The sequence below is a fragment of the Dermacentor silvarum genome, chromosome 8 (assembly GCF_013339745.2).
Source record: "Dermacentor silvarum isolate Dsil-2018 chromosome 8, BIME_Dsil_1.4, whole genome shotgun sequence".
NCBI classification, from domain to species: Eukaryota; Metazoa; Arthropoda; class Arachnida; order Ixodida; family Ixodidae; genus Dermacentor; species Dermacentor silvarum.
This window is the reverse complement of record NC_051161.1, coordinates 29,354,868-29,382,755: the sequence shown is the minus strand read 5'-3', so window position 1 is coordinate 29,382,755 and position 27,888 is coordinate 29,354,868. Positions and strand designations below refer to the sequence as shown.

The window sequence follows — 27,888 nt, the reverse complement described above, 5'->3', positions numbered from 1 at the left end:
CTGCCTGTGGGGAGAGGGATGTGAGAACTGCTTCACGGAAAGTTGGCTAGCCAAGACTGGCTGCGTGACGTCATGCTGCCTTTTATTTTCTTTCCTTCTTCCATGGGTACAGTGCCGGCGCCACATTCCCGACTACATTACTACCTCCGTGCCAGAACACAATTATGGAATAAAGCAACAACGGTTCCAAACAAACCGGTTTTTCTTGTTCCTCCGCGACAATGACACCATAAAATCTGACCATGTTGCACGACATACACCGGAGCGCATTCAGGCGAAAAAGCCTCATGGGTATGTATCATCGTTCAGTTCACCTTCATGTCCTTGAGCGAAAACGCGTCGACTACACGAAAGGTACAAAAAGTCACGTGGTCATAGAGACGCGCTCGTGCCCCTGCTCGCGTGTTCGTCGTCGTCTTCCACAGCTGGCTCCGATGCTGCTCATCATGACAAAGAAAGTCAAATTAAGATAATAGTTAATTCAGGCACTCGAACCCATGACCTTTTGTGTTAAGGCGAATTAAGGCACAGTTAACTATTATATAGTGCTCATCAAGCACTCGAACCCACGCCCTTTGGTGGGAGTCGCACCCTCGACCTTTGGTGTTAATTAGGGTGAAGTTAAGCCAGTTATTAAGGTAGCGTCAATTAAGGCACTCGAACCCACTCACGACCTTTGGTGGCCCTTGGAAGAAAACAAGTAAGAAATAACGCATTCGAATAAGAATGTCAAGTAATTTAATCAATGTCTCGTGAGCGCGCAGGCTTTCGCCTTCATCCTCTTCGGCGTATGCTAAAGTGACTGTCAATTTTTTTTTTTTTTTTTTCAAATAAGCTCGAACACCCAGCGTGAAAGACCGCACTCCTCTACGTTTTCCAAACGTGTGCTAATCCGGCGCTTTTCTAGTTTGCGAAGTTAAGAGCAGTTAGAGCGTGTTGCCCGCTGTCTAGATACGTCACTGGCATCGCCCCCAACGTCCTAATTGTATGTGCGGCTGCGTCATCGCTTCATGCACAAGCCATCGAAGCCACTGTTTGCAGCACCTTTCGCAACAGGTAACCTGCGTTCATTAGGGGTATCGCACGCTGGTGCGTTGATAAGTGCGCGCTAATCCGCTTCCCGCATGCGTAAGTACGTACATGGCACCTGGCAAGGGCGACGAAGAACACCAGGGTTAACGTAATGCTACAGCCACGTGGCTAAATGACTAAATAGCTCTATCCTTAGCAGTAACAGTCCTCCAACCAGGGTCGCGACACGTTGCAACGCTTCTGGTCCCTTTTGCGGGAACGTTAGCACCGACAATTAAACTAAAAGACAAATTACACACAATACGAATCAGGAATGGCCGACGGCCCTCCCGACACATTCGCCGAGGCGAAGGAAACGTGCTCCGGAAATTTTACCCCGGTGAATATTTTAACACCAGAGCTTTAAGTCAACTGCAAACTGCTGGAGACAAGCTTCTGGACCAGCACACCTTATTAGGGGCTGCACTGTCATCGCCGATGAACAAGAGGTGATGGCCACCCTACCTTCGACCCTGGGCAACTGCCCTGGGAGTTTGGTCGCCGGCATCCACTCTATGCTGGCATCTTGCTAGTCTCGCTGAGCACACGCTGAAGGGCATTTTGCGAGGCACTGCTGCGATTCATACGCGGCACTTGGGTGGTGGATTACTTGCTTGCTCCGTTTATAGCTCCGGTAGAACCATTCACACGGGTGTTTTACGACCTTTAATGTGAACGACTAAAAATGTCCAACACCGTAATATGGTTCGACAGTTTTGGAGCAGCGGCTTGACGGTGTTCCCTTCAACTTTGACCCTCTCAGCTGAATTCAATGTGAAACTTATGTTACGAAACAGGCAAGGCAATCGCCATTTCGCAACGCGGCAGTCAGGGCGGCTCCCTTCAACGATTACCGCTTACCAACCGTTCCCAAATTTCGTCTGTCTGAATATCGGTAAGCAACATGTACCGGAATGACGTACGACAGTAGATGTAAAAACGATAAACTGAGCACAACTAGTTATCACAAAAACTGTACAAGTTGCACACTGCAGTAGAGCCTTAACAAAAAAAAAAACAAAAAAAAAAACAAAAAAAAGGGAAGCCACTCAGCACACCGGCTGTTGTACAATATAAGGTGTAATCACACGCAGTAACATTGATCTGAAGGCCGCGGATGCCCGTGACACATCGGCGATAAACCCCTAAATAGGCCCCGAGAAACGGCTTTCTAGGCGTCGCTCGTCCACTAACACATCGGTAAACACGAAGAACCGCGCTGTAAGATAAGGAAAATTCCAATCGGTGAAGTGAGACAAAAGCCCAGCAGAGCTGCGCAAATACAGTACGCGAACAAGCACACCGTCACGAACGCCAGGACCGTAGGACACGCAGTGGACGATTCCTGTACCAAGTCCGTAGGCTTGCGAATGGATCCTTCACATTGATTGAAAGATTGTGCTTATGTCACACCGTAAACTTGGGTAATTTTCCTATCAATCCAGTGCAGCTAAAGCGAACGTAAGCTTAAAAACTTGGAATGCTTCTAGAGACACGATTGTTCCCTGAATTGCAGCAGCACGAAAGCGAAAAGTTCGCCCGCACAAGTGTTATTCCGCGTACTTCTATCGCGTTACCAATTTTGCACGGCGTTTTCCGTCGTATATATAATGAAAAATGTGCATTCCAATAGCCTGTTAATAGATTGCGTTTTGCTAAAAATTCCGCAAGCAATTCACCATGTGTGTGATCGCACTTTAGATCTACTTTCTCTCGCGGAGCGGACCGCTGCGAGTCACTCGTGCGTGAGAAGAAAATGGACAGACGTGGACATGTCTCGTAGTGAAGTAAATAATCGCGTATTCTCTTTCTCCTAAGGACAGCGTGCCCGGAAAATGACGAACCCGGACGGTGAATTCGTTCCTCCACCGGAGGCACCGGTGTTTGAGCCGACGCCCGAAGAGTTTAAGGACCCCATGGCATACATAGCGAAAATTCGACCCATCGCGGAACAGACTGGGATTTGCAAAATCAGGCCACCCCCGGTTAGTACTCGAACGTTACTATGTTTCCACACTTTCGCTGACGACCCATGGTTCTGTCAACACATGTTGCTCTGTCTTACCAAGCAGACCTGTGTGCGACGCCTATAAATACGAACTCTATGCCATTGAGACGCATTATCAAATACGAACATGGCGTCTTTTGTTTTCATGCGGGGATTTAAATCCCCAAAGGCGTGTTGCCCACAGTGACACGGGTAGAGCTGGGAGACGCTCTGTGGCTCATTCAGCGAAGCTTTTGTATTTAACGCAGGCTCAGTGGCGTTTGTTGAACGAAGATAAATCCTGTGCGCGAAAGCGAACCGAGGAAGTAAACCTTTCCTTTCATGCACGCTACCAGGTGTGCACATTAGCCGACAGGGGGGTACATTTCCTATGGGTGTGTGGCTGAGGAGGTGCGGTATTCTAGGCCCTTCATTTTGTATTGCCTGACACTTTCCAAGGAATAACCAAGTCTCCCCGTCGACCTTCGGCTGTGAGAAACCAGCGTCGCAAACACAAAAAAAGAAGCGTTCATTTTGCTGGCTAAAGCTAAAGCTGGCTCCACCACTTAAGCACTGCGGGCAATTGGGATTTGCTCGAATTAGACGTGGTAGCTCAGTTTTCACAAAACGCAACTCCCTTGGGTCAAGAATTGCTGCAGCTTTAGCTTCCAGCCTATTATGGCCATGGATTGCATATTTTTTACTCAACATGTCGGACTTGTAAAATGGCGTCAGCGTACTGCGTCGGCTGGCTGGGATGCCTCCTCTCTCATTTCTCATTGGTCGAGGACGCCCGTCAGAGTGGGGCACTTCGGGGGGCAGACCGTAGATCATCACTTTCTGTTTGCGTTTGGTATCGCATCGTAATCGCTTCTTGACGCCGCTTCAAAGCGTTCTGTTGCGCGTTCCGATTAGAACGATTCGCGCAAAGCCCCCATTCTATATTCAATTTTAATGTCGCCCCCGCCACTACCTCGCAAAGACCAGCGCGTGACGTGCGCGCACTGAAAGAAAGAAAAACAAAAGAGCGAACCAACATGAAATACGCGAATAAACGTACACGCTGCTGAAAGTTCAGCGCGAGTCTGTGTTGTTAAATTTGCAGCTGTTCAAATTCTTGGACGTGTCATTAGTTGCATTATCAAAATGAATAGACGCCACATTTCATCACCATTTAACCTGGCATAAAATTATACTGATGAGGGTTCTTACGGGAAATACGATGATTTGCACTTGGAAGTGTAGGAAAAGTGTGACACACAGTGGAACCTATTGCACAAATGTTGAATAGAAAGTGAATGCATCTGGCAATAACTCTACTGACTACTGAAGCTTGCTTCTGAACGCCTGCTTCCTCTAGGACTGGCAACCACCATTTGCAGTGGATGTGGAGAACTTCAAGTTCACCCCAAGGGTGCAGCGTCTAAATGAACTAGAAGTGAGTTTTCATTGCAGATTCAACCATGTTCCTTGCACAAATAGACTAGAACAGAACCCATGTCTCAAATCTATTTTCGTTGCCTGGAGCTTGATATGTATCGACATCTAACATTTACACACTTTTCATTTCATTTGGAGTCTAGTGTACATTCTGTTTTTGTATTGTGCTCATGCAATTGTCTATGCTTTCAGCAAAGCATTTGCTGGCACTAGTTGCAGTTGCAGTATCCAGCATACCCCTGTTAGGTACTGCATGTGTAATTGCATGTGCTGGGGTAACGCCTCAATAGCAGAAGCATTTATGGAAACTTATTTAGAGCATGTAATTATGTCCTGGTGTTTGCTGTATACAAGCAGTGCATTAATAAATTTCAGTATCACTCTTATTGTTTACCTTTCAATGTAATACCTACCGATTACATTTCTGTATAACTCCCATTGTTTACCTGATACTTAGGTTCTCAGTGTACAGAATCAACTGGCCCCTGAAGAGAATATCTGAATTAAACTATTGAGATTGCAGTGTCGTGCATTAAGGCTGACACAACAGGCCTCGGTGAATCTTGTACCATTTCATGTCACACCTTTTCTTCCATTTGTTTGATGCCTTGTTCCCATTTTCCAGGCAACTACGAGAATAAAGCTCAACTTCTTAGACCAAATAGCGAAATTTTGGGATCTGCAGGTAAGAAACACTGCTCTTACTATAGCTTACCCTGTCTGTGTAGCATATTGTTGAGTATTCTTTGGCATTCGCAACCTTTTTGTATGCGCCTAATGATTTGCTATTCCTGCCAGTTCTCTTAGCATGTTTTTATAAAGTGAGCCGGAATGTAAAAATACTGAAACAATTATTGTCGTCTCTGCTACTCTGTACACTTTCTTCTGCATATAGCAATGCTTTGCTCTTAGGACATTCCTGAACTTTCATTCTCCTTACTGCAGGGGTCAAGACTGAAGATCCCCAACATAGAAAAGAAGGCCCTTGACCTCTATAACCTTTATAAAGTGAGTGGTCACTCCTGATGTCTTGTTTTGCAATCTTATGTTTCGGAGAGAGGGTTAGAAACCTGCAGAACCCGCCGTGGTTGCTCAGTGGCTATGGTGTTTGGCTGCTGAGCACGAGGTCGCGGGATCGAATCCCGGCCACGGCGGCCGCATTTCGATGGGGGCGAAATGCGAAAACACCCGTGTACTTAGATTTAGGTGCACGTTAAAGAACCCCAGGTGGTCCAAATTTCCGGAGTCCCCCACTACGGCGTGCCTCATAATCAGAACTGGTTTTGGCACGTAAAACCCCATAATTTTTTTTTTAGAAACCTGCAGAATGTGCTGTGCTTGAGGGCTTTTTATTGTAGTAGTTCATATCACCAGGTTCTATTTTTCCCTGCAATAACTGTTGAGTGTTCGAGCCAATGACAAAAAGCAAATACGAATGGAACACAAATAATTTCAAACTAGTACCCCTATTCTTTACATTGTGTGGTGTATTTTCCATCGTTTTAAAGCTTGTTTCCAGGCCCACTGTGCTCGTTGCATAATAGGCTTAGCTACTTTTGTGCCAAGAAACCGCATCTCAACAACGGTTCTTGTGAGTGCAATGTCAATTTTACTAGAGTATTGAGGTGAATGCAGGTTTCCTAGATAGCCACTGAGTCCTGATGCGAAAGTAGCTCATTATTACATATTCCCGATGCGCTAGACATAGTTTTTTGTAAACAGGAGCTGATCATTTAGCTTTAGTTTAATAAATACCAATCCTGTAGGGGAGAAAGAAAAAGAATGCATTGCACTATGAGAACAGAACTAAGTGCCACCGTTTGTGGGATTAGTAGCTTACTCCCTACATACATGGACCAGCACCAATAAAATTAGGTAATGTTGCTTGTGAAATTGTTGTTTAGTTGTGATAAGAAGCAAAGCTTTGCACTTCGGTGTTTGGTGTGTGTGTGCGTTCGTGGTGTGTTTGAATGGCATGTCTTCATAATTTGGTGTACAACCTGAAATGACCGTTACTGCTTGTTGCTGGGCTAGTTGGTTTCTTGCAGTGGAAAAGACTCGAAAACGTGTAATGAAATGTTCTTTCCTGTGCAGTCATTTCCTTGTTTTATTTCCCACCATCTGAAATGACTGAATTCAATAAAAGGACTACACCCTTAGGGAGTTAAGAGTTTCAAGCTGTTAGCAAGGTCACTCTCAAGCACTCCTTAAGCTTTCGAAAAACTGCAGTAGTGACAAGCTGACATGGGCGTTAACACCTCTACATAGCTGCCCGACACTCCCCCCTGATGAGCCAAACTACTAATGCTACTACTACTACATCACCACCACCACCACTTAATACTAATACTACTACTACTTCTACTACTAACTACTAAACTGCTACTAATAATACTGAAACTAATACTACTAATAATGCTACTAATACTGTTTATTGCTGCCACTAACTACTACTACCACTAACTACTAAATAAAGTGGTAGAGCCATTACTACTACTAACTACTAAACTGCTTCTAATACTGTTACTAATACTACTAATGCTACTAATACTGTTTATTGCTGCTACTAACTACTAAATAAAGTGGTGGAGCCACTCTTAAAAGCCTGGAGGGTGGGTGTGCAGTTAATGAGTTGGCAGTTTCCATTCACCGAGTTGGTGGTTTATGTGCTTGTCAATCTGTCATGCTCATGTTACTCACTCTGCAACATTCTGGCAGTTTGAAAGTTCTACTACACAATGCCTTTGCTGGCGCTGTTGTGTATTGAAAGTGGAACCATGACTTTCTTGCACCATTTAGGGCCATTCTATGTCTTGTCTCGAGTGTGTTGTCACTTCTCTCAATGTGCGTTTAAACTAGAAGCACTTAGGGCACTGATGCACCTTTACCAGAAAATTTCCATGAACATAAGTGCTGGTCTGTTGCATAGCATGCAGGCCTTCTATATTGTGGAAGCTCATCTGTAATGCTATGTGCAAGAATAATGGAAGTTAAATCGAGGCACAAATTTAGCAAATTGAAGTAAGAGACAGTCCTGTAGTTTTATCTTTTCTTTTCTTTTTTTTTTTTCAAAAGGGGAAATGAGGTAGCCTTGTAATATCTTTATTTCTTTGTTGTGGGGGGTTGTATAATTAAAAGAAAAACTTTGCTCATACATGAAATAAAGGGAGAGGAGTGGGGGGAGAGGAAAATGAAACATGAAGCATTTGGCATAAGCATTAGAACCACTCTGTACATGTGACTTCGTCACCAGGCCTTACCATGGGGCACTCATAGGACACTTGGAGCTCCCAGCTCGAGATAGTAGGGAAGAGTGTAACTGTTAATGTATCGTTCCTTTGAAGCAGTGAAGGTTCTACATCCTCTTAATTTCCCTATCCCCAATTCACTGGTATGACTGATTATTTGATCACTGATTTGAAACTTTTGACAAAGGCTGTTTCCTTCCACGTTTTTCTCCTTTAACCTTTCACACACGTGTGTGCGTGAGTGCATGCATGTGTGTGTGTGTGTTTGTAATGCATTGGGTTTTGGTTTCTGTTTGCAAAGGAATGCTGTTTATCTTATAAATGGGGCAGACACCTCATTGAGCAAATTTTTAAAAACTTTTTGTTTTTCTGTGCCTCCTCCATTTGTTTTGCACTTTGAACTTTTCTCTTCTTGTTATTAGTCCAAAGTATGATTATGCACTTATTTTACAAAGAGTGGAACTGAAAAGAAAAACAGAAACAAAAACTATGGAAAGACTGAAATTTTTATTTACTTTATCATGATAAAGTTTGTCCTAATAATATGTGGTATGTTAAACCAGCCTTTGAATGTCTCATGTGTCCACGTAATTCTAAAACGATTGTGGCCTTCATAAATTGCACTTATATTTTCAAAACCTCGTCTTTCCCCAGAATAATCCCAGATAGTTATAGGATGTAGGATTTCTATATATGCTGAGGAATCAGTCGTAACCGTTTTGTTTTTGTGTTGGTTTATCAATTGTATAATGATGCATATGGTTGTAAATAATGCAGTGTTACATTAATTTGTTATTTCCGCTACGCCTTTGTGGTGCATGTTTCATTTCTGTGATTAACAATGAAAATTGTGTGCCCCCTCCAGCTTTAGGCCTGGTACTCATAACTATTCCCTTGCCATCAAGAACACTTCAGTATTTCATAAACATGTCTCAATTTTAAAGGCTGCTGACCTTCTTTGTAGCTTAGTGCCCTAGTCCTGTCATTCAGCTATTGCCTTTTTTTTTTTTGCCATTTAGCTGGCAGAAGCTTATTCTAGGGAGTAAGGGTAACCAGCTGGGCCAGTTTTTTGAGGTTCGAAGGATGCATTTTTCCAGCTGAATGTTTTAACACAGAGACAGAAAGGACAGAACAATCATAAACCAGGGATTTACATCAAGAAAAACAAAACAAGGCATTTGACATGATAACCAACAAAAAGACTGTGTAGATGCTTCACACATACGCTGGCGAAAATGCTCTGCAGAAGTTCAACTTTTTTTTTCTGACAAGCTCACAGATTGCAATAACATTCTTCGGGCAGGTGGCATCATTCCTGGGGTGTGTTCTTCTTGACGACTTCTTCCGAGTGTTTTTCTGCGCTCACCCTTGCATTGATGCACTCGTGTATGCAGTTTGTCCACGATGAAGGCGGCATGGAGCAGGTGTGCCGAGAACGAAAGTGGACCAGGGTTGCATCACGCATGGGCTATGCGCCCATGCGTACTTTGGGCTCGCTACTGCGGCAACATTACGAACGCATCCTCTACCCATACGACGTCTTCCAGAGTGGGGCCAACCTTGGCGACGTTGTAAGTCCCTTCAGCCCTGCATGCTTCGGTTTATAATATAGAGACCCTCTCCGGTTCAAACTGAGTGACCTCATATTTTTTACTTTAATTATCAGAAGTTAAATGAAATGCAGTTTGGAAACTGCTATGTCAATTAATAAAGGATGTTGTGACTGGTTGCATTGGTACCAGTTTTATCAGTTACCAAAGCATGCTGTAAGCGGTTGTATTTGCACCAGTTGTTCATGATTCTGCAGACTGCGGTGTGTGCTAAAATTTTGCTGACCCACCAAATTGTGCTGCTAAGCATGAGGCCTCAGTTTTGATTACTGGCTGTGGCGGCTGCATTCTGATGGAGGTGGAATGAAACAATGCTCATGTACCATGCTTTAAGCTCACGTTAGTGAACACTAGGTGGTCAAAGTTAACATGGAGCCCTCCACTACTTGGAGGGCTCCACATGGAGCCCCCTGGGTAGTTTTGCGATGTTAAACTTCATAATGATTTTTTTTTAAAGAGGAAAGGCATCATTATTTTTGGTGGGCTCTTACTTTGAGAGGCGATCAGTGAGTTTTTTTCTTTGTCTCAAAGAAAAAATAAATCACCGATCGCCCCGGGGCGCCTCTTGTTTGATGGCTTGATGGACATTTCTTCCAGTTTACGTGGTATTGAATGAGTGAAACATTACTATATTTGGTTGGTAAAGTGTGTCTCGTAGTATACAGTTTGACTTCACCCGGTTGTGTGTGATGGGGACCTTAATTGTGGAATGCAGAACTTGAGTGAGGACTCTGAAGATTGCGACAAGAAAGACCGTGACTATGTACCTCATGGCATACCATCGCGGCAAGCCATCAAGCCTCCCCATGACCGATCGGCCCGTCGTTCCAAGCGCCATGGCAAGGAACCGCCAGAGTGTGCGGACATTGTCGCAGTGAGTTTCAATGACCAGCTCATTGTCGCCAGATGAATAGACTCCATTGTACGTTTTACACCTGCCCTTTTGCTGGAGCATGGCCTCTGGTATTTTTACAATGCCTGCCCAGTCCTGCTTAAACTGGGGGAGTTCACTTAAAAGGCACCACTTTCCAAGGGACTGGTCCATATTTGGGGGGCGTAAACCCAGTGCTGACAACCTCTTTTCATAACCCCAATACTTCAGGAACTTCATAATTGAAAGCAGAAGCTACGTTATTGGCTTGCTACATTGCTAAATGAACTTCACAATAAAGGTATTGACGTAACAACGATAATGATAAAAGAGCTACAAGATACATATTTGTGACGAATATGTTCAATGCAAAGGGCGGCTTTTTCCTCTCGTTTCCTCATTGCGAAAGCTTTTCGCTACAAGTGCCTCCACGCCACATGCACAACGTAAGTTATGCTTGCATTTGATTGTCTTTGTTTGTTTTGTTTGCTCATGAGAAAGTGTTGCATATCATTTGTACGTTACTGCAAAGCTTTTTTTTGTTATTGTACCTCTCACTGTCTTTACCATTGTACCTAATTCTCCTTTATGCTGTACATACCTAATTTTCTGTTACTAATTCATTGGCGTCGCATTGAGGGGTCATTCGTGTTGTCAAGCTACTAAATGTATTAGCTTTTAGTGAATACTCCTTCCTTTCATGTAAAGGTAAAATACAGAAAATTGAAATTTCACTGCTTGTAAAGTTGTGAGGGGCATGGATAGAGTTGCAGTTTATCAGCACACTAGTAACACCAGGCATAAAATGTTGAGAATGTTGTGTTGCCTGGGGCCATTGGCTTCCATACATTTCTATGTAACTGGGCAGGCTTTGTAAAAACCTGAAAGGCTGTGGTCTCCATCCACTTAAGAGTGGTGGGGTCTTGAGCACAGTGTGCATGTGTGTGTGTACACAGGTGTGCATGCTTAGATGTGCATATTGCTCATTTAACCACTTTCTGTCATTGTAGGGATGTAAGGATATCTGAGGAAGAGTTGTGCAAACAAAAGAACGTAAAAAGCGATAAAAAAGTGTAAATGTAAGAAATGTAAAAAGAAAAGTGATAAAGTACAAAGTTTGTAAGTGTAGTATAGGTCGTTGACACCTAATTGTAACATGTCTGTCAAAAGAAACCTGTTTGGAGCAACAGTGTGCCTGTGTGGGCATAACGGGCATTCCTTTTTCAAAAAACTTCTAACTGTAAGAAGTTTTAGCGGTCTCCTCTGAAGAAAATGTGCCTCACATGCCACTGCTGAGACGTAAATGATATTTGCAAGACCCCAACCAGTCTACATTGCATTTGCTGATCACTGGAGAGAGGTGTGTAAACCCCTTCCTCTCCCCACCCCCAGTTTCCCAGAAATAATTGGCTAGTGCACTTTGCCCTTACTGCTTTCATTTACTACTGTGATCATCACAAAATCCAAAAATTGTTATCCACTATAACACAGTACTTCGATTGAAAATTATTTATACGCTACTACAATATCTGGTGCTTATGTCAGAGGGGACCAAAGAGTTGGCAGTTAATCACAAAACCAATATATAGATGTATATATTTTTTCTCTGTTTAGCCATATGGTCTATTTTTTTTTAATTCCCTATAGACAGGGTGTGTACCTGCTTGCAAGCCCTTGCCCTAAATTGAATTTATGTTTATTAAAAGCATAACACAGACTTGACATCACTCACCCTCTAAGGCGACAAATATTTACCCCTGAAGCCTCTCATTCATAACTGTGGCACTGTGGTTCAGTGAAGTGTAAAAATCTAGGGCTCATTTAAAGCAATAATTTACTGGTGCCTAGTAATAGGTATGTAGCTCCATCCTTGCCACAAAAGACACATAATTGTAGTACTTGAATCATTCATATTTTCATGCTTAACCTAAATTCACGAGCCAAGCTTGGTAAAAAAGGTCGTGACCTTTCTCATTCTTAAGAAGAGTCATCGCTGTTTAAATTACAATTCTATGGCACTCGCACTAATATTCATTTTTGTCGCATCTGCGACAGGTAAACTGTCTGACACTACAATTAACAAAGTTCGTCAGTGAAGCATTAAGCTTCGTTTCACGCTGCATGGCTCTCTTTGTGTTGCGACACGTGCCATTGTTTAAGAGACAAAATATTCCATTTCGGCATCCATGCATCGTCCTGTGGATAAAACAGCTGGGGACTTCCTTTTGTTGCATAATAAAGCTACGACGCATTCCGAGGGCTTCCTTTTTCGTGCGTAATTCTCCTGTGCTCTTTTCATGCTGGACACCTGTATGCTGGAAGCATATATGCGTCGCATGATAAATTGATACACAATGAATGACTTTGTTGCAGGATGATGATGTTGACTATTCGAGCAACAATGAACTGAGGAAACTGCAGTTTTATGGAGCAGGACCGAAGATGCCTGGCTACTGTCCTAAAGGTGAGCTGTTGTTGATGTTGGTATAAAAGACAGCCTGATTGAAGTATTTAATCCTCTAGTTCTTATTTTTTTCTATTCATGGCATTCATCACAGTGATGAATGTCAGCCAGCTTTCCCAGTTGTCAACTTTTCTACAGATAATTTCAATTTGAGGTTTTGTTTTATTCATTTAAAACAAAACCTTAAATTGAAATTATCTGTAGAAATTTCACACGATTCCGCACTGATTTTATTGGTTGAAACTTCATTTCTTGTATGGCCGGCTCAGATTGGCTTCTAGGGACCACAGATTTTTGTTTGAATTAACCACAATTGAATAAAAAATGAATGCGGAGGTAGCATGCAAGAGTCAACTGTATCTAATGTACTTATTCATTGTGTTTATTTATTTATGTATTTATTTATTTGTTTTGTTTATTTATTGTGCATATTTATTTAAATGCATACCCTCAATAAGTCGACATTGCATTAAAATTGAAGTCATTTTAATTCAAAAGGTGGGTAAGATGTTTTTCCAGGATTAAATAACTGAACACTCATAGCAAGTTTTCAGCATTATATTCCTGTTTGCATTATTATAGAAAAACTCTGTATTTGATATTGGCCCTACTATTTCTATCAATCTCAGTTTGATTGTTTTGCATTGGCTGTATTTTTTGTAGACTGCTGTTTCTTGTATCCTGTTCTTACTTGCGCATTATACAGTTGAAACCGATATATTGAATCTACATATAACGAATTATTGTGTATATGGAGCAGCTAGCTGTAAAATCCCCTTGAAAATTTTTGTATAAAATTTTTATTTTACATCTCGAATTACCTATATATCAAACTTTTTTGTGATCCCCTTCAGATTCAGTATATCCAGGTTTGACTGTACACAGTCGAGCGTCTCTGCAACAAACGCCTCTACAACGAAATTACCTGTATAACGAAGGACTAATTCTGTCCCGTTTCCATTGTGAGCTTTGCAGTGCGCGACCTTTACAGTGAAGTGACCTGTATAACGAATGGTTTTGGAGGACCCAAGCCCTTTGTTGTAAAGGCGTTCGACTGTATACATATTCTGTTTTGTTGTGAGGCATCGTTGAGACTCTTTTTGCTTCTTTTTCTCTTGTAGAAAACTTCCTTGTTGTATATTGTGAAGTTGTTTATGCATGATATAATTTGGAACATAGGTGAACATAGGGTGCCTAAATAAATAAATAAAATTGTGCTGGTAATGTTGTGATGATTGTTTTGTGTGTCACCATGCTACTCTTGTCAATTAACAAAATATTCTAAATTATGGTAGACAGCGTATTTGTGATTTCTGTGCACTGATGTCTGTTATGTGCTTGGGTTTGTAACAGCATATTTTTATGCACTTTGTTTCACGATTTTTCAGGGTCTGGAAGCACATGCACTGATGACATGAAAGACGAGTGCTGTGAACTAAAAGACGAGCGAAAACCAAAACCTGTAAGGGGCCTCATTTTTTTCGTCATAGCCATTGAAGTGTGTTTATATAGCTGCATCATTCTGGTCATTACAAATTCATTGCCCTACATTCCGCTTGGTTTGTTAGAAGTTGACGCTTCTCGCAATCTGTTTTGCATGAATTTGCTTGCTGTTTGTGCGAAGTTGTAGATGTGAATAATGCAAGAACTAAACAATTAGTTAACCATTTTTTGCCGCTGATTAAAACTCTCTGTTGGCAAGAATTTTGATGTATTAGCAATGCAGACTTTCGATAAGATTATTGTATTTCGTGCGTGTTTATGTCTTATCGCTGTGATCAAATAGCAGAATCTTGATTTTGTGTTCTCACTAGTAGTCACCTGTTAGTTTGCCTGTCAGTTTGACAGAAAAACTGAAGGCTTTGCTCAAACAGTATGTACTGTTACTGAATGGCCTCAAACATCTTAATAGACAAGATGTAGACTCAATATATTACTTTAATCCAGTGTTTGACAGAAACTTGCCTTGCAAGGAACGAACATATTTGAAATAAGACACACACTCACCAAATAAAGGATTGATTATGATGTTTTAGTGCCCATGCAGGTCCACTGTTCGCAGCGTTGATGAAAGGCTAGGGCTGCGGCTTATGTACAGAAAAAATTATGTGTTGAGGTAGCGTAAACGTCAGGTAGATTGCCTCATGTCATGATCATTGTATGTGGTGCAACTTGTATGTGTAATGACTCTACAGCAGATACGTACGTCACTGCTAACAGCAGTCGTATTAAAGTCACTGCACATACAAGCATCCTGTTACATACGATAGACCATACATGGGGCTGTCAGCCCAACATTTATGCACTGAATGCTTCATTTGCTCCATACTAAGCCACAGCTATAGCTTTTTTTGTCAACATTGGGATTTGTAACAGAGCGAACCAGATGGTCCTTGGTAGTCTAAATCAATATTTTATTTTGAGAGTGTATGTTCTATTTCATTTACTCATTAGCACTGCTAGTTTAGACAAACTTGTGTTGCATCCATAGATGCGATGATGCGCACAGCCATGTTAAAACAGTGTTTTTGTCTGTGCTTTTTCACTCTAACCTGAGATGGTACCACTTTCTTTACACAGAGGATGCCAGTTGTAAGTAGTAACCTTTCATTTGCCTTACCATTATTGCTGCTGAAACAAAATGTCTTTATGAGGAGAGGCCGCAATTGAAGAAATTACTGTATAAATTTGTTTGATAGATGCACTTTTATATTTGTATTACATTGAAAGTCATCATTGGTCTGCACTTCTGATGAGTGATATTTTTCTGTCTTGTTGCTTCTCTTAACCCCCCAAGATTTCTTGCTGTGGTTGTACAGTAAAACCTTGTTAATTCGGATTTCACGGGACCGGAAAAATGTCCCAATTAACTGAATGTCGAATTTTCGAGGGTATGAAGAGAACAATAAACAAATGCTTACTACATCAACTTGCTTTTATTTACTGAATAAATCAGCATATCCTGTTTTTATTTTGCACAAAAGCAGTGTGGAAGCTGCAATTCTCGTCGTCTTTTGACTGATTAGTGCTCGCAGCGGCGAAGGCCTCGCGACTGCCTTTGCAACGCGGCCGTGGCACATGTCTTCATCTGAGACACACTCTTCGCTACCACGTGCACTAGCCGATTATTTTTTTGCCAGCTTCTTTTTATCATTTTCACCCATGCAATTTGGAAGCCACGCGGCCGGCGGGCGCACCGAGTCAAAACGAAAGTACCGTTCGCCAGAATCGCTGCGGGCGAAACCGCGGTTGCTATTGACACGGTCATAGATGGCGACTTCGCAGTTATAAAGACATGCGGTCAGCGCACTTTTACACACGCCAGTAAGTGCAAGAATAAAGGCTATAAAGGCACAAATAGGCATGAAGCGTTCTAGCGTTCTTGTCATTCATGTACGATTTCCGCTGATAACTATGGCGATGGGGACTTCGCCACTTCGTTTTAGTTGGATGCTGGCGCTGTTTTTACTCTATTGCAATGCACATTTGTGGCGCTTGCTGAGCTCTGATTATTATCTGATTTAACTGATGTGCTTCGAAATAGATACATATTAATGAGATTTTAATTTCATTAAGTAATGCATACACCTGGGACCAGAGGACGCATCCGAATTATCCGATATTTTGAATTAACAAGGGCTGAATTGACGAGGTTTTACTGTACTGTATTTACCCAGTTTTACTGCGCCCCTGAATCTTGACTTGCACTCAGTTTTCATGCGCTAGCATTGTACAGGACTGTTGCTGTTGATGTGGAATGCTAAGCAGGAGTGGGAATTCGGCATGAACCAAAAAGAGGAGAAGAGTAACAAAAGAGGAGCCCCAGGAGGTTGTGTTATGGTAGTGCGAATAAGGGTGGGAACAGCATGGGCCAATTAACAGAAGGCTAAAATGCACGTTTAGTGTGTTAGGTGCACGTGACATTTGGCTCGTGGCGTTTAGCACCCATGCTCATACACTCTTGTGGCCTGGATTTTTTACTTTAATCCGTACTTTAACCAAGTGTTTGGCGCGTTTACTCAAGTGGTCGTGTCGTTTTCTTATAGACTGCTGACATGGTACCGAATCGCCATGCACAGTAACAGTATCGCATAAAAGAATGATAAACCATGAGCAGCCAACACTGAAACTTTGTGTGCCAGCGACAGCACCTCAACATGCAGCCTAGTTGGGTGGAAGAAAAGTTTTTGGTTGGACATGCTTCAATTATGCATCTTCAAGTTCACTGCTCATCTTGAGGCACATGTGTCCAGCGAATTACCTGACTCGGCATCAGCTTGCTGGAACATATGCTCCTTAGAACATGCATACCCATGGACTGAGGTTGGCTAGATTCATTGGGCATTTATCAAGTGTTGACACAGGTGTGCATCTCTCATCATTCATGATGAGGGGCTTCCCTACCAAACAGCGTCAGTGCATTTTAATAGCACACTCAAACTGCTGTAGCATCTCCTGGGCAGGGCTGGTACCTTATATGAGACGGAGTAAAGCAAAAGGCAGCGTTAGGTACTCCTGATAGACAGGAGACAAGCATGTAGAGAGTTCATAGGTAGCTATGGATAGAGGCAGAGTTCATGTTTTTTGGTGTATGATGATAGAACTATAGGGAGGTACAGTTGATGACCGATTATTCGGACACCAATAATTCGGACCTGGAAAAGCCCTAATGGAGAAACAAGAAATGAAATAGATTTCATACTCTCTGCTGATCCCAGCATAGTACAGAATGTAGAAGTGTTAGGTAGGATAAAGTGCAGTGACCATAGGTTAGTGAGGTCTAGGATTTCTCTCAATTTTAAGAGAGAAAGAGTAAAATTAGTCAAGGAAGAAACAGGCCAACCTAGATGCAGTAAGGGTAAAATCAGACGTTCAGGCTGGTGCTCGTAAACAAATATGCAGCTTTAGAACAGGAAGATGAAGACAACATAGAAGTAATGAATGAAACCGTAACTAGGCTGATCTCAGAAGCAGCAATTGAAGTGGGAGGTAAGGCACCAAGGGGGCAACCAGTAGGTAAGCTTTCCCAAGTAACAAAGGACCTAATAAAGAAACGACAAAACATGAAAGTGGCAAACTCGAGAGATCAGATAGAATTCGCTGAACTGTCAAAACTGATCAACGAGAAGAAAGTAAGGGATATTCGAAATTATAACATGGAAAAGATTGTGGAAGCAGTAAAATATGGATCCAGTATGAAATCGGTGAGAAGAAAACTTGGCAAAGGACAAGGCAAGATGTACGCACACAAAGATAAGCAGGGTAATATCATCAGCAATTTCGTTGACATAGTTGAAGCAGCGGAAGAATTCTATACTGACATACATGTACAGTGCCCAGAGCAGCCAAGCTACTTTCATTCGAAGTAGTGATGAACAGGATACAGAGGCTCCTTCTATAACAAGCGATGAAGTTAGAAGGGCCTTGCAAGACATGAGCAGGGAGAAAGCTACCGGAGAAGATGGAAAAACAGTCGATTTAATCAAAGATGGAGGAGATATGCTTGAAAAGCTTGCGACCCTTTATACGCAATGCCTCACGACTTAGGTCGTGAGGCATTACGTCGTAAGCGTACCAGAGAGCTGGAAGAACACCAACATTATACAAATCTGTAAGAAGAAGGATGTTAAAGAGTTGAAGAATTATAGACCCATTAGGCTTGCATTGTATAAAATCTTCACCAAGGTAATTTCCAATAGAATCGGGGCAACACTTCAGTCAACCACGAGAACAGGCTGGCTTCAGGAAGGGATATTCTACGATGGATCATATCCATGTCATCAATCAGGTAATCGAGAAATCTGCGGAGTACAATCAACCTCTCTGTATGGCTTTCATAGATTATGAAAAGGCATTTGATTCATTTGAGATACCTGCAGTCATAGAGGCATTGTATAATCAAAGAGTACAGGAGGCATATGTGAATATCTTGGCAAATATCTACAAGGATTCCACAGCTACCTTGGTTCTCCACAAGAAAAGTAGAAAGTTGCCTATCAAGAAAGGGGTCAGGCAAAGAGACACAATCTCTCCAATGCTATTCACGGCATGCTTAGAAGAAGTATTCAAGCTTTTAGACTGGGAAGGCTTAGGAGTGAGGATCAACGGCGAATATCTCGGCAACCTTCGGTTTGCAGATGACATTGTCCTATTCAGCAACAATGGGGACGAATTACAACAAATGATTGAAGACCCTAATTGAAAAAATGTAAGAGTGGGGTTGAAGATTAATATACAGAAGACAAAGATAATATTCATTAGCCTGGCAAGGAAACAAGAATTCAGGATCGCCAGTCAGCCTCTATAATCTGTAAAGGAGTATGTATATCTAGGTCAATTACTGACAGGGGACCCTGACCACGAGAAGGAAATTTACAGAATAAAATTGAGTTGGAGTGCATACGGCAGGCATCGCCAAATCCTGACTGGGAGCTTACCACTGTCGTTGAAAAGGTGTACAGTTATTGCATTCTACCGGTGCTAACATATGGGGCAGAAACTTGAAGGTTAACAAAGAATCTCGTGAACAAGTTAAGGACCGCACAAAGAATGATGGAATAAAAAATAATAGGCCTAACGTTAAGAGACGGGAAGAGAGCGGTGCGGATTAGAAAGCAAATGGGGATAGCCGATATTCTAGTAGACATTGAGAAAAAAAATGGAGCTGGGCAGGTAATGTAATGCATAGGATGGATAACTGGTGGACCATTAGAGTTACAGAATAGATACCAAGAGAAGGGAAGCGCAGTCGAGGACAGCAGAAAACTAGGTGGGGTGATGTTTTCAGGCATTCACTCAAATGTCTGATATATCGTCGGGCACCAGGGCTCCCAGTGCCATCGACACAGATTGTCTGTAAGGTAGCTTCATGTTAACGGTAGGAACACCGGGCACATTAATGATAGTATTGGCGTCCGGCCTCTGCGTGTTTCTTACTGTTTGCGTACTTGACGATGAAGACGTCCTAGTGTTCCTTCTCTTCGCTTTGTGGCTCTGCACAAGAAGTTAGGAAATTTGGAGGCTCAAGTTGGAATCGGCTAGTGCAAGACAGGGGTAATTGGAGATCGCAGGGAGAGGCCTTCGTCCTGTAGTGGACATAAATAAAGGCTGATGATGATGAATTCAGACATGCTTGATTATTCGGACAGCCCTGCGGCATCGCCTCTAGCCTCATAGACTTAATGCGTTTCTGCACAGTGAAAGATAGCGTCCTTGGCATTCTGCCAAGAATAATGCAGATTGTAAGCCCTGAGGTGTGTTGCCCTAGCCACACGAAAGTAAGTGTGGTTGGCACTGTGCCAAAAATGCCGCCGTTCGCAGGTGCTGGTTTCATGCTATAGTCGCGCAAAAGATAGCATGCTTCGCACTGTTCCAAGAATAATCTATCCTAGATGCTGACTCGTCTTGTGCTATAGTCACGTGAAATTGAAGGCACTTCCAAAAGTAACGATTCGAGAATACGGCACAACTTTGTGGCCACTTGTGGAATAAAGTAATTTATTTTTGGACCAATCCGGTATTTCGAACTCCCGATTACTCGGATGTCTTGGCGGTCTCCATTGGCTCCAAATTATTGGTCGGCAACTGTTTGATGCTAACATGTTGTAGTTGCTTAGGTGTAGCATGTGCAGCTATTAATATTTATGTATTCGAAGTACAAAGAAATTGTGTGCCTGAATCTAACGCACACCCAATATTTTTAACAAGAAAGAAACTAGCATGTCTCCAATATTTGTAATTGCAAAAACATGAAATGTGCTGATTATACTTTCACAGAATGGAAATATGTTCAGTTGCTGTCCATTGTTGTCACTCTTGGGCAGCTACACTCTCGATAGACCACAACAAACCATCCTCCGCACTGCCCATTGCATTTCACATCCTGCATTTCTTGAATTAGACAAAAGGGATGGTGGCCCATGCCTCGACTAACCAGTTCTTCAGTTCATCTGGTGATGCATACAGGTCCCTAGAGCAACAAAAGCACAGCTGTGTTGCTTATCATGGCATGCAAAATAATTTCTTTTAAGGGGAGAGGCGGGTCAAAAAACGGCGATTTTCATCAAAGAAATAGGTTTTGTGTTTTTAGTTGTTTCAGCAACATTGATCTCTCCTATTTCACATATGAAGAAATCAGAGCCAGAAATGACCGGGAAAAGTATAATAAGCTCACTCGAGGTGGCAAGAAAAGGCACAGATTATGTGTGACACATCTTCAAGCGCGCGATGCGTCAAACCGCGGTGTCGCACGCCATTGGGCTCATGCAAGGTGGTAGGCCTAAGCTTTTTCTCTCCAAGGTTAGCTTTGCCACATCACAATCTCCCCGGGAAGTAATAATAATAAACACAAGTAAACAACTTTTATAACTTTCAATCGCATTTTTCTCAACTTCATATTTTGAGCAAAACAAGGTGTTTGTGTAGAACGTTTTATGTACTTATTGTGGTCCAATCAAGACCACATTTGATGGGTGTAATTTTTAGGATATGTAGAATGCACTTATCTAGGATTTAATGCAATCACTTAATTTTTTAAGGATGAAAATTTTTAATGTACTCGGGCACCAGCCACTGAATATGAAGCACCAGATACGAAATTCTCTTAAAATGTTGCCTGTAAAGGGAATCACATTATCTTGCTTATTAGCACTCAGTGGAGTGCTAGGGATAAGAAAAATAATTTTGCACTGCTCTATCATGCTAACTGCTAAGTCCAGCAGCTGCACAAACATGCGCTGCTTCTCACTTATGCATGGCACTTAGGACATGAAAGCATCGAGATATCCTAAAACTAAAAGTAGATTTCGAATGAAGAGATCAAGCTCTTTAAGTGGTAGAATTTTCATTCGCCCAGCATCATTATTTAAAGAGAAATGTTTCTGAGGAGCACCTCCCCTTAAGTGGGCTTTCATAGTAAAAGCGGCACATCATCACAACCTTGCACAGAAACATGCTCTGTCGCCATCTAGTGACAGCAGTGGCAATGACAGGCTTTGATGGTAGGCTGTTTTTGGCACTGTGAGCATGGTTTCAGTTTTTTATCTGATATGTGTTAAAACTGGGCAAATACGGAAAGTTCTACTTGCAATTTGCCTACCTGCATGATAATAGGAGCTAGGGCCTCCGTCAGTTTGGGAACCTTTAACTCTTGCTCCTCTTGTACGGAATTTAAGATATTCTCATGCTCCATGCTTTGCATTAATTAGTATGTATGAGAGACTGTGCAGAGTGTCTCGCGGACAGGGCTCTTTGCTTTTCCTCCGCCATTTCATTCCTTTTGTCTCGGCGCAGTGCTTGCAATTCACAAAAAAAAAAAACAATTTGTCACTGATCTGGTGAATGTGCTCCTCTCAGCTATTCAAAGACAAATGACCATTGATGACTCGTATTCATTGACGTCTTAGCATGTGTCATTATACTGTAAAAAATGAAAAAAAAAGGGCTTGTATTGATAAAGCTTCCCTTTTGTGGGTACTGTCCACCATTGGCCATTGTCGAGGCAATCTTTACTTATCAGGCCAATTGTTGTTGCAGTCGGTTAGTAGTGGCTGTGGTGTTCTGTTGTTGAGCACGAGGCTGCGGGTTCAATGCCTGGCCACTGCAGCCGTACTCCAATGGAGGCACAAATCTAAGAACACTCATTGTGCTTAAATTTAGGGGCACATTAAAGATGCCTAGGTGGTTAAAGTAATCTCTAGGCACCCAATAGGGCATCTCTCATAGCCCGTTGGTTGCTTCGGGATGTTGAAACCCTGTAATTTGGATTTAGATGTGTGGTGGGCGCCTGATCACTGCCCAATGAAGCTCTGTTACGAAAGGGAATTTTTGTGAATACAGTCCCTGGAAATCTCACGAAGGAGTGAAGCGCAAGAAAGGGTGAATAAAGATGCTGCAAGGACCTATTAACTGCATTTCTCAGATGGTGGCTTTTGCATAAAAGTAGGGCTGGTGTAATGTAAGGATTCATTTTGCTCGATTCTATTCCTTATCATCCACCCCTCACAACAAGCCAGCCAGTCCTGGTGATAACACGGGCGGAGTGTTGCTCGGACCACTGGCAAAATGCGAAAAGGAATAGTGCGAGAATGGAATTGTTGCATTATACCAGCCCAGAGCTTTGCTAGGCAGTATTGACACCCTTTGTTGTCCCCGCTCCCTTTTTTTGCATATTTGTGTGTCCAGATTGAACAGATAGTGTGCCACACGTGTGGCCGGGGCGATGACGAGGAGAGCATGCTGCTGTGCGACGGCTGTGACGACAGCTACCACACCTTCTGCCTGCTGCCTCCGTTGCCCGAGATACCGCGGGGAGACTGGCGTTGCCCACGCTGCGTTGCTGCCGTCAGTGTTCCTTCTTTTTCTGGGGTGCCCTCCTTGGGTGATCAGTGTGCAGTTCTGACTATCGAAGAAGTATTAATTGAGCACTTTTGCCGACTGCAGTGCTGAACAAAGAATGATTTAAACAAGAGCAAGGTATTGATTGGCAGAGAAAAGGAAAGCCTGCTGACCATGTCAAAACTGTCTGACGTGCGCAGTCAGCTGAGTGGAGAAGGGAGGAGTATCAGCGGAGAGACAGCAAAAGTGGTTTTAGCTTTACTCATGTATGTTGTCTTGTCTCGAAAACAGGGGATGGGAATTCCAATATGGCAGCAAAAATCTGGTGATAGTAGCAACATTGCCTCCCTTGCCACGTGTTTCTTAGTTGCGTACTCCTTAACAGTTCTTTGTTGGACCTTTCTTTTAGAATATAGAAAGTAATAATTTCGTTGACCATTACTTACAAATAGTAAATTAACTTTCATATTTTTTTACAGTATTATGAACTTTCTGAGGTTTCTTCATTGAAACAAATAATTGGTGCCTCAGAGTTTCTAAAAAATTCTGAATAAAACTAAAAGCACTTTAGAGTTAGTTCAGCTTTGGGTATTTGAAGTGCTCTTACTTGAAAACAAGAACAAAGTAATTGTATTGGAAAGTACGAATGCATTTTCTGGCTGTTTGTAGCCCTAAAGTGAGGCTCTAAGTCGTTCACATTAGGGTAGTGCAGTGACACCTGGTGCGCAAGGTATTTGAGAACACGACTTGGAATAACATTCTAGTTCTGTCTGTCTAGGTGGTTTACGTCATCCACACCAACCCCTCTGTCATCTATATAGCACATTTATTCCAGGATATCAGCTTTCAGTCTGACGCTGGATAAGAAGCCGTACATTCTTGTAGTCTCCTTACGTGCTGACCACACTGACTTGGAGATCGCCACTTTTCTAATGTAGCGAAATTCTTTGTTTTTGGCATGACACAAGAGTTTTTGGTCAATATAGTCTGAAAAAATACAAATAAGCACTGCCAGGGGTGGTCAGGTGCCATTCATGCAGTTGAGTTTCTCCAGCAGGTGGAGGTCATGAGTGAGAACCCTAAAAAATTGAATATGGGCATTGCAAAGTAGCTTCGAGTGGTAAAGTCAATATTCAAACTTCCTATGCACAATTTTATTAGGCGCCACTCCTAAGTAGTGGATTTGCTTGCTCCCACAGGTGCCTGCATGACCCATGGATGTCTGGTTGTTAACTTCTGTGGTCGGGTCACCCTTAATGTAGCTTTTTAGTCCTGGATATCTAAGCCTGTACGCTGCAATGTATGGCAGGCGTGACTGAGAACACAGTTGTAAAAAATTATCAACAACATCAACATGCACTATTTAATGCATAAATGCAGTTATATCGAAGCTGAATTCAGTCAGTAATTGAGGCAGAAGATGGTTTTATTTAAGTCTTATAAAAAAAAGCAGCAAAAGAAAGACTAAAATATTTGGAACGAATGTATTGTATCTTGCCTGAAATATTGTTGCTATTCCTGAAGTCGTCATTATGACCTCAAATGCCACGCGCACCCGGTAATATTACAGCTACAAGTCTTTTGAGGAATGCAGCATAGCGTGCACTGGCTATTTCATTTTTCATGCTGCATGCTCTTTAAGTAATGCGTCAATCCGCTTTTTGCGTTGCCTGCAGGAAGTGCGGAAACCCCAGGAAGCGTTCGGCTTTGAGCAGGCAAGACGCGAATACACCCTCCAGGACTTCGGTGAGATGGCGGACCGGTTCAAGTCCAACTACTTCCAAATGCCGGTGCATGTGAGTGGCTGGCCCTGCCTTCGGGGGGCATTGGTGGTCCTGTCTTGTTGGAATGTCAGCATACATCCGAAAATAGTTAAAAATTTGGTCAGTCTCCATGAAGGCCTGGGATTTAAAGGCAGTAATAAGTGGGTAACCATTAGCACAGTAAACTTATGTAAGAGACTTTTGGAATATTGGTGGCTAATAGGTAGAGAAGACCCAGAGTGATGTCGAATAAAAACTGGTAAATAGTCTCTGAATGATGTAACAATGCATTTTTATTATAGGCGGCAAGGAGTTGGAATGAAACCATGTCTTAAGGATAATAAAGTTGCATATGAACGTAAATAGTACATGCTGGAGTGTGTTGTCACATACCGCCGACCTGTTTCAAAGGGAAATTCACTCATCAACAGACTGCACATGCAGCCTGTGTGATCCAGCATTTGGCATAGTAATGGAAAAGACACTTGCCCAGTTGCCCAGCCTAGTGAGATTTGGAAAAAATACTCAGAGTGAAAAAGCTTGAACCAGTATTTTTGGTTTGAGGAAATTGCTGGCTCAAGGTTAGAGGCAGCCTGTAGCAACATAATCATGTTTCATGCCTCGAGCCATTCTCTCTACCCTACTTTATTTACTGGTAAGTCTCTTTTTCAGGCCTGATAGTATTGCCTGCCTTTAAATTAATTACTGTTGCAAGCATCACTGGCACATTTACTGATATAGTCAGGAGGGCCATTGGTTAACGCTAATTAAGTTCGGTTGCGTACTGATGTATGTAATATTGCTAAAAGCAAGATGAAGAACCAGCTGTCATCGAAGCCTGGTTGGCATTTTAGAATGTCATACACCTAATGAGTATTCAGAAGTTTCTTCCGCCCCAGTTGCATCTTGTCCTTTATTCTAGTTTCATAACTTCAACGTAAATAATTTTGCACATTTACAAGACATGCAATGTTTCGTAAGTTCTATGTGTGCTACTTCATTGTAGTGTGTAGGCCTGCTTTGGCTTGTTTACCTAATGACACCTTAGTGCTTCTCGATTATAGTCTTCTCAAGCGGAGCTGAAGTGCCTTATGTTTAACCAATAGACAAGGGTTCATTCTGAAATGATAGATGTTTTTGTTTTATTCAGAGGAAAGTGAATGAAACAAGTTCTGCTCAAGCTTAGAGATAAGTATTTTAATGTTTTGTCATTGATGCAGATGATTTCCACCGAGGCGGTGGAGAAAGAGTTCTGGAGGATTGTCGCTGCTGTTGACGAAGACGTCACAGTGGAATATGGTGCGGACCTGCACTCAGTGGAACACGGCTCGGGCTTTCCCACAAAGAACAGTGACCTCCTGCCGGGCGACGAGGTGAGTCGGCAGTGCAATACAAGATCCTGGAGGAGCATCTTTGATTAAGTTGTGTAACACGCCTGCTTGCGTTTTTGATTCTGTCGTCCTCTTTTTCTCACATGTTTGATTTATCCTGTGGCAGCTTCATTTACATATGCAAGAACACAGGTGTGCTATTTGAGGTTTGGTTCCAGAATATCTCTCGGTATTGATTTTGTCAATTTCCTGGCAAGTGCAAGTGTAGTACATGAAAATTGCTTTAGATGTAAAATTACTGATGTAGTTGGTTTGAAATATCTAAAAAACTGTGCCCAGTAAGCTTAAACATTAAGATGTAACATATGCTTCAATTGATTCGTTGGAAACCTTTATTTTTCTTTTTCCTCGAACTCTTATTATCTTGCATATGATTAATGTCAGATTCCGTACACCTTCATAACTGCTTTTTGTCATTGTGTTCAGGAATACATGAACAGTGGCTGGAACCTGAACAACCTGCCTGTTGTGGATGGGTCTGTGCTGCGACACATCAACGCTGACATCTCTGGCATGAAGGTGTGTTCCCAAGCTGCGTGTTTATTATTTTACACTACACATACTCCGTCTGCTATTGAAGGTTATGCTGAACACATTCTTGTATGTGAGGTGAGTTTGACCATCAGGGCCTTATATCTGGAGCCATGCCCACCCCTCCTTCTCCTGAACAAACAAAATTCTAATAGTACAATGAATATCAGTGATCACTAACTTACTGACTGACTGACTACTGACTGACTGACTGAGTGGTCCGAGACTGACTAATTATTGGGTGTATTGTGCGTTTAAAAAAAAAACAGTCCCTGGATCCGTGCTTGTGTCAGTGCTTGAGCCTTACACAATGAATAGTTGTTTATTCCCCAATGCTGTCTGTACTAGCTAGTGGTAGTACATAGTAAGTGTAGTAGTAGTAGAACTTAGGCAAAATAAAGAAGGATGGAAGTGGCTGGCAGCAACTGTCTAACGTTGAGGCTAACATCTGGTATGCTCAGCAAAGATGAAGGGGGGGGGGGGGGGGGGGGAAGAGAAAAGATGGGTATGGTCTCAACTTTTTTTCTTTTGTATTTTCTTCTCAGATTCCATGGATGTATGTCGGCATGTGCTTTGCCACCTTCTGCTGGCATAACGAAGACCACTGGAGCTACTCCATCAACTACCTTCACTGGTAAGGATATTTGTAGGTGAAAAATAACTGCGTAGCAGTTTCAATGCCAGCATTCATTCAGCTTCCTTGAGCAAAGCTGAATACTATCTAAATGGCGTTGCAGTTGAAACCGTTGACATGACTTTGTGCTTTTCCTTAGGGGGGAGCCCAAGACTTGGTATGGAGTCCCTGGTGGCAAGGCGGAAGTCTTCGAAGATGCCATGCGGTGCGCTGCGCCTGAGCTTTTCCAAGCGCAACCAGACCTGCTTCATCAGCTGGTTACAATAATGAACCCCAATATCCTCCAGGCTACAGGAGTGCCTGTGAGTCATACTTTCTGTACCCGAGTCCCATCGCCTTGAACTTGCTTTGTTAATTGTGCCTCCGGAAAAAACTCTTTATATAATACAGTGGAATCTCTTTGATACGATCTTCATGAGAACTTGAAAATAAATCGTATCATCTAACGTATTATCCAACTAAATCGTATTATCGGGGGAAAAAAAAAAGAAACCTATTATCCCAAAAAACGTATTATGCAGAATCGTATCTACGAGATTCCAC

General features: G+C 42.4%; 2 protein-coding genes across 20 annotated transcripts in view; one reads left to right on the top strand and one right to left on the bottom strand.

Annotated features, from left to right (window-relative positions):
• LOC119460945 (endosome/lysosome-associated apoptosis and autophagy regulator family member 2) overlaps positions 1–1,594 on the bottom strand; it is an 82,222-nt gene extending 80,628 nt beyond the window's left edge. For both annotated transcript variants that reach the window (XM_037722092.2, XM_037722091.2), the window contains exon 1: positions 1,544–1,594. In XM_037722092.2, the coding sequence (XP_037578020.2) occupies positions 1,544–1,579 (36 nt within the window). In that variant the 5' untranslated portion in view covers positions 1,580–1,594. The remainder of the gene's footprint in view (positions 1–1,543) is intronic.
• LOC119460942 (lysine-specific demethylase 5A) overlaps positions 996–27,888 on the top strand; it is a 115,208-nt gene continuing 88,315 nt past the window's right edge. For 15 of the 18 annotated variants that reach the window (XM_049672795.1, XM_049672798.1, XM_049672807.1 and 12 more), the window contains exons 1-15: positions 996–1,056; positions 2,890–3,056; positions 4,419–4,496; positions 5,124–5,183; positions 5,444–5,506; positions 9,141–9,317; positions 10,072–10,230; positions 12,601–12,691; positions 14,080–14,153; positions 22,874–23,032; positions 24,703–24,822; positions 26,010–26,162; positions 26,607–26,699; positions 27,257–27,345; positions 27,485–27,647. In XM_049672795.1, the coding sequence (XP_049528752.1) occupies positions 1,011–1,056; positions 2,890–3,056; positions 4,419–4,496; positions 5,124–5,183; positions 5,444–5,506; positions 9,141–9,317; positions 10,072–10,230; positions 12,601–12,691; positions 14,080–14,153; positions 22,874–23,032; positions 24,703–24,822; positions 26,010–26,162; positions 26,607–26,699; positions 27,257–27,345; positions 27,485–27,647 (1,692 nt within the window). In that variant the 5' untranslated portion in view covers positions 996–1,010. Of the gene's footprint in view, positions 1,057–2,300; positions 2,496–2,801; positions 3,057–4,418; positions 4,497–5,123; positions 5,184–5,443; positions 5,507–9,140; positions 9,318–10,071; positions 10,231–12,600; positions 12,692–14,079; positions 14,154–22,873; positions 23,033–24,702; positions 24,823–26,009; positions 26,163–26,606; positions 26,700–27,256; positions 27,346–27,484; positions 27,648–27,888 lie in introns of those variants that run through there. The other 3 variants (XM_049672810.1, XM_049672809.1, XM_049672811.1) reach the window with 3 other exon arrangements.